Here is a 6,000-nt window from a genome sequence, read left to right on the forward strand (position 1 = left end):
ACAAAAACAGTACAGCGAGAGTATTATACATCTTTTCCGTCCAAGAATACATTATGGGAATGCCGAAATCCAAAAAGTTTAGAACAGAATCAGCGAACTTTTTGTGTGGAGTTCGGTCAAACCCCCGTGGCAGCCATGTTTGTTTTTATTATTAGAAGCCGTTTACGCGCGTAATCATTCCATATTTGGAATTCGCATTCCCTAATATGGTAGGATGAAAATACCCTGTAAAATACCGCAAAATTAAGGCACGCTGTAACTTATGGTGTTATAGTGACATATGTATAATGATTATATACAATTCCATGATATTTTCTCTTTTGTTGACGTCAACTTACACCATCTGCGACTCACTCAGAGTGATGCAAAACTATGTATCGTGAGATTATATATTAGAACTATGCTGGTACTTTAAACATGGACACGTTGTAGATAACATTTTTGAGAATTCGTTTTATAAGTTGGGCTTGACTGGTTGCTTTAAAGACATGAAAAAGCGTTGGAAATAACCAACAAACAAACATATACTTCTAACTCTAAATATATAATATACACAAAAATATACACAGTTGCAGTTTTAAATTTCATTGATGAGATTTCAATTCAACTAATTCGTTTCATCTTCATCCACAGAAATCTGGTCAATTTCATTGGACAATCCTAGAAAAGATTTCCCTACAGCTTACTATGCATCCTAGGTAACCAATAATGCACCTCTAGTAATAAAGCAGTTGACAACTAACGTTCTTGTATTTGTTCATAAATGTATGTATGTTGTGATGACTAGGATAATATAACGCACCAATAGAAAGGCATCAGTGTTGTCAGTGTAGGTGACAGCCTTGAAAGTGCTTTCTGACACTAAAGCACGGCTATGAAACGACAACAGCAGGTAACAGCCTGATTGATGTAGGGGTTCTAGTGAAAGTTTGAGATCAGAGACAGCAAACTGTAAACTACCATGTTTTAGGTATTTTTTCTGCAGTCCCATCCCGGATTGTGTTGTCACAGTGTACATGTGACACATAAAAAATAGAGCAATGACCTGTGGAAATCGTACCCGATTATCATCATATTAAACTACAAGTTGCATTTGTTTCTGTCAAACGTGGCGTTGCGTTGCGTTTCGAAGCCTCGACTTGATACTGCAAATAAACATTCCTAGAAGATCACTGGAGCCTTTGTTTTGCCTCTTGTTACGACGTCTGGTATGAATTACAACCTTAGCAATGCACGCTAAGAAGCAAAAAATACCTTGCCTTGAAAAAAAGAAAGTGTTTTAAGCGATAAAATAAAATTGTGAATCAAAGTGCGAAAGGCTGGATAAACCAGTCGCGATGTTATGTTACAACACTGAAGGAGTTTACATTAGAATAATGGCAATCCATATAAAGGTGCTTTGATACATATTACTAGCTTGGTTAAAAAAAGTAGTCGATGAACTTAAAACAGGGGTGGTCGTGGTTGTTATACAGATATCTTTGAATATAACAAAGTCGCATGGTAGATACAAGCAACATTTTCTGCACTTTTATAACTACATCAGTTACGAGGCTATCCTCGGGGCGGAGCTACGTCACATACGTTCCACGTTGCTAAGACGCGCACCACTGTACCATGCATTTCTATGGGCTCTGTGCGCGCTGCTGTGGAACGCCGGCGAGCCGGTGAAAATTCGAGAAAACAGCACAAACTCAAATTTGAAGTAATCCTGAACAACCGAATTCATATATGTCACACAAGTAGGGCTAATCTTGTTACACTGTTCAGGGGAGTCTCAACAATCATCCCAAAGTACCGTTTTCTGCGAGTTTTTGGCCTTTTGGCCGGTGAAAATGCCCGGATGTCCGATACGTCACTGTTTTGTACGTCATCGGTTACCTGGTCGTACGACAGTCGTTTTGAACGTGACTAAGGTGACTAACTCGTAGTTGATTTCCGAGAGCTTTTCTCGCTGTGAATTTTGATTAATTTTCACTGACATTGATAAAACACTTTATATTAGAGTGATTTTGTATATTTACGATGAAATAAGAATTATTGGATGCATTTTAGCTGATATTTACACCCACTGAAAACGAACACAACTGGTCAGTTTGTTATGAAAACAAACCCTACGACACCAGGCATTTATGTCCACTTTCTCGAAAGGCGACGTGTACTAACCAGTTACTATAGTTTAAACTATATAACTGAATTGTTCTTAAACATTTCAAAACATTCCTGCGAAGAGACATGTATTTAGACAGATGGTAACGCATGACATTGATCTGCTGAAAGAGGATTCGGCAAACAGGCCTGGAACTTCAGTAGAATAAATGGAAATAGCGAAAGCTCTGTCAAATGTCTTGAACTATAAACTACTAATTCAGATTCCGGATGTGAAATGACATAACAAATTTTATTGGATAGGTATATTATGGTTGCCCAATGAGAGACGGGTTGACATGGTTCTGTTTCAGTTACGTTCCCGTTGTGGGGGCTTGTACTTAATCTTTTTTTGACACCCGAGAACGTAACGCAAACGAAATTAGACAACACGTTACGTTCCCGTTACGTACGCAAATCTTAAACTCTCTACTGACTACGATATGATCAGATTAATAATAGAAAGAGCGCCCTCTGTAAGACAAGCTGTGAACACAGTATTCCACAAATTCAGTCCAGTGCTGATCTGTATAAGTTACGTTATGCCCAAGATAAACTCCCTAGGGTTTCAACCCAACGCTGTCCACTTGACATTGAGAAAGACCAAGTGCTCTTGTGCCTGTTACGTACCCATAACCCTTTTACAGCGGGGTCGTCACCTGCGCATGCGTCACATGGCATAAATTCAAAGAAAAAACAAGGTGAAAATAAACTAAACTACCCACGTCGACGTCAAACCAAAAGTAAGCAAAATCCACAGCTTTCTTATGCAAAGCATTATGAATTCCAAAACGCCACCAACGGCGAAAACCACATTCAACCTGACACAGTGGAGGGCGCTATTGAATTTAATGTCAAAACTAAAATACATTTAAATTTTTTTGTAATATTTTATATTTAATGTATGCCTAACATAACGTTCAACGTTCGTTATCTTGGATTTCATTTTCAAATTTGTTTTTTTATCTTGTTTGCGTTCGCAATATTGTTGTGTAAAAAGTTTGATTTTATTTTTGTCAATATCCCACAATATCTGTATATTTACATAGTTGTTGCAAACTATTTGCCACTGCCACCTCGCCCAAAAAGTCAGTCAAGATAGACACGTACATCGCGCAAAACCTCACTATTCATACACCACACAGCACTTGTGGTAGTAATACCGCCGAAGACGATTTATTATATGAATATTTTTAATTTTCCCATGCATGCATTTGCTAACATAAAACAAGAGCACAAGCGTACCACAACGCTCCAAGTGAAGTTTAATGTGTAACCATAGTATTGGCGCCATATAAGTCGCCATTTTTTTTTCAATTTAGTCATAATCGATATCACTATGACTAAATGGACCTTTCTTTGGAACAATGTGACAACCACCCTGGTACTAGAGAGACTGTCGCCCAGGATTGCACAACACACCGAGATCTGCCTTAAACATTTACAACATTAATAAGGTATGCCATCAATTGCCCATGCCAGGTGTTTTACAGTTGTTTGCAGTTCGTCCATTGTCATATCACGGTCATCTACATGAAGTTTTGGTATTCCCACCAACATGTTTTTATTTTATCTAAATAATTTTGTAAAAGTCACACGTCATTTTCCAAATTTGGGTCATCAATGGACTATCATCAGGTCGTTTGAGGTGTACACTAGATTTGATGGTTCCGTTACGTTTCTGTGGTGTCGCCGAAGTCATTAAGAAAGGGGTGACGTTGTTTCTTGTTATCATTAAATTGTTCCTTAAAAAGTGAAGGTGTTTTTTTCGCGTGGGCGACAGCCCCCTCTGCCCCGGTGCCGCCACCACTGTATGAATTTTGCGTAAATTTAGCAATCCTGTCAGTAAGGGAATGGTCGCATGTGCACAATTCTCCGGAGATGACTTATGGGGCAAACAAGAAGCTCATCCCCTTCCACCTGACCTGGTTCACAGCCTTAGCGAAAACGTGTCCTGGTTTCAGCGAGGGGTTGAGTGGTTACAGGGGTAAAGGAGGTTTGTACCCTCTCATCGATAGGAGTAACAACACATCCATTAAATTGTGTGATGTCATCGTATTTATTATCAACACACTCTTTACACAGAATGGTGGTATTCCACTTATTTATGAATTGATTTTCTTTATTAATCTCATTCCTAGGCGAGATGACTGTGATCTTATTTATTTTACAAAAAACGAATGTATTCTCATTTGAATTTATAATTTTACGTTTTCTTCTCCCGCGATAAAGGCCAACTATGCTTTATTCCTGTACTGACAAGATCACCTATTTTCATTTTTGAGGGGTAATTTCAGTATTAAAATCTTTGAGTTTTCATATATGTGATCAACATGTTATTTTCGGGAGCTTTCTTACATACATCGTCACTGATTAGATTCAGGAATATTTCTGCAACATCGCTTGATGAGGGTACTATATTTGCTATTAAGCAATTGTCGGCAGTAGCCATGGCTGCAGTCGGTTCATTTTGTGTATCTTTGGAATATATGTGTATTGTCTATTTTGAGCGTTTGTAATAACAGGTGGTAGACCAGGCTGTTAAACAAACGGCATACTATTAACATTTGAACAATTCTCCCTCATGTGACCTTAATGGTTGCAGGTGAAACATCAAAGGTTTCGTTGACCTTAAGTGCTGGGGGGCTCGTCCGGGATAGATGTCACACGCAACGTAATATTATCGTAATTGGTATAGTACAGGTGTGATGGTTCAAATACCAAAATGGCAACAGCAACAGAAAGACTTCCCTGGTGGCGATGATAACATGCGAACACGTAGCCAACAAATGAGGTTTCAACTGGTACTGGTATTATTATACTCTGCAAACATCAAGTACAATAACGCGGTAAAACTCCACTACTCCAATAACTAGATACTTAAACTCCAATACAATTCAACGAGATCTCCGATCTGAACTCAGTGCTGAACAACTCCCCTATATATACCCACACTGTCTATAAATAGACCATTACATCAGCATACATAATGAGTCTGGAATTTACTATAAATTTCTATAATGTTCAATTACCTTCTATTGCCTCCTACAGTGTTCTATTACTTATTCAACCAGTTTCTAAAAAAATTTAGAATATTCCACCCAGACACAGTACGGTTCTAGAACATTTCCAGTGACACGGAAGTGGTAAATAAGTCGTATGCGATATGCCTTCCCTCTCAAGAATATTATAACATATAATATTACATGACTAGCAACGACGTCAATAATACGAATACGATAACAATTTCAAATAAAACAACAATACAATATATCAAATCGAACTGAATAAAGCTCTGAGTACATACAGTAGAATATAATAAAATATGAAATACAGTCATAAACGAATAACATTCTACTATACTGTTCAAAAGTTCTTCAATCCATCAATCTACTCAGGTAGTCCGCTACCACATTGTCCCGTCCAGGAATATCCTCAACACGATAATTATATCCTTGCAGAGTCATCGCCCATCTCATCACTCGGTCATTTGCAAACTTGGCTTTATCCAGGTAAGACAATGGTTTATGATCCGTCTGCAAAATGAACTCCACACCGGCTAAATATAGGCGAAATTTATTCACGCCCCATACAATGGCTAAACATTCCCTTTTTACAGTTGAATATTTCTTTTCTGCATCGGATAACTTCTTATTTGCATAAGCAACTGAATGAAGCTTCTCACCATGATTCTGCATAAGTACTGCTTCAATTCCTACCTGAGACGCGTCTGTCCGCAACACAAATGGTTTCTGTGGGTCTGGCAACTTCAAAATTGGTTTGCCCAATAAGTATTCCCGCAAAGTGTTGTATGCTTTCTCCTGGGCCTCTCCCCATACAACTTTGTTAGGT

At 38.3% G+C, this 6,000-nt stretch overlaps 1 protein-coding gene across 2 annotated transcripts in view; it reads left to right on the plus strand.

Moving 5' to 3' along the window:
* LOC102802570 (uncharacterized) overlaps window positions 1-742 on the plus strand; it is a 28,148-nt gene extending 27,406 nt beyond the window's left edge. For both annotated transcript variants that reach the window (XM_078013989.1, XM_006823497.3), the window contains exon 5: window positions 634-742. In XM_078013989.1, the coding sequence (XP_077870115.1) occupies window positions 634-635 (2 nt within the window). In that variant the 3' untranslated portion in view covers window positions 636-742. The remainder of the gene's footprint in view (window positions 1-633) is intronic.
* The last annotated feature ends 5,258 nt before the right edge of the window (window positions 743-6,000 follow it).

This window comes from Saccoglossus kowalevskii, chromosome 12 (assembly GCF_978046115.1).
Source record: "Saccoglossus kowalevskii chromosome 12, keSacKowa6.1, whole genome shotgun sequence".
In the NCBI taxonomy this organism is placed as follows: Eukaryota; Metazoa; Hemichordata; class Enteropneusta; family Harrimaniidae; genus Saccoglossus; species Saccoglossus kowalevskii.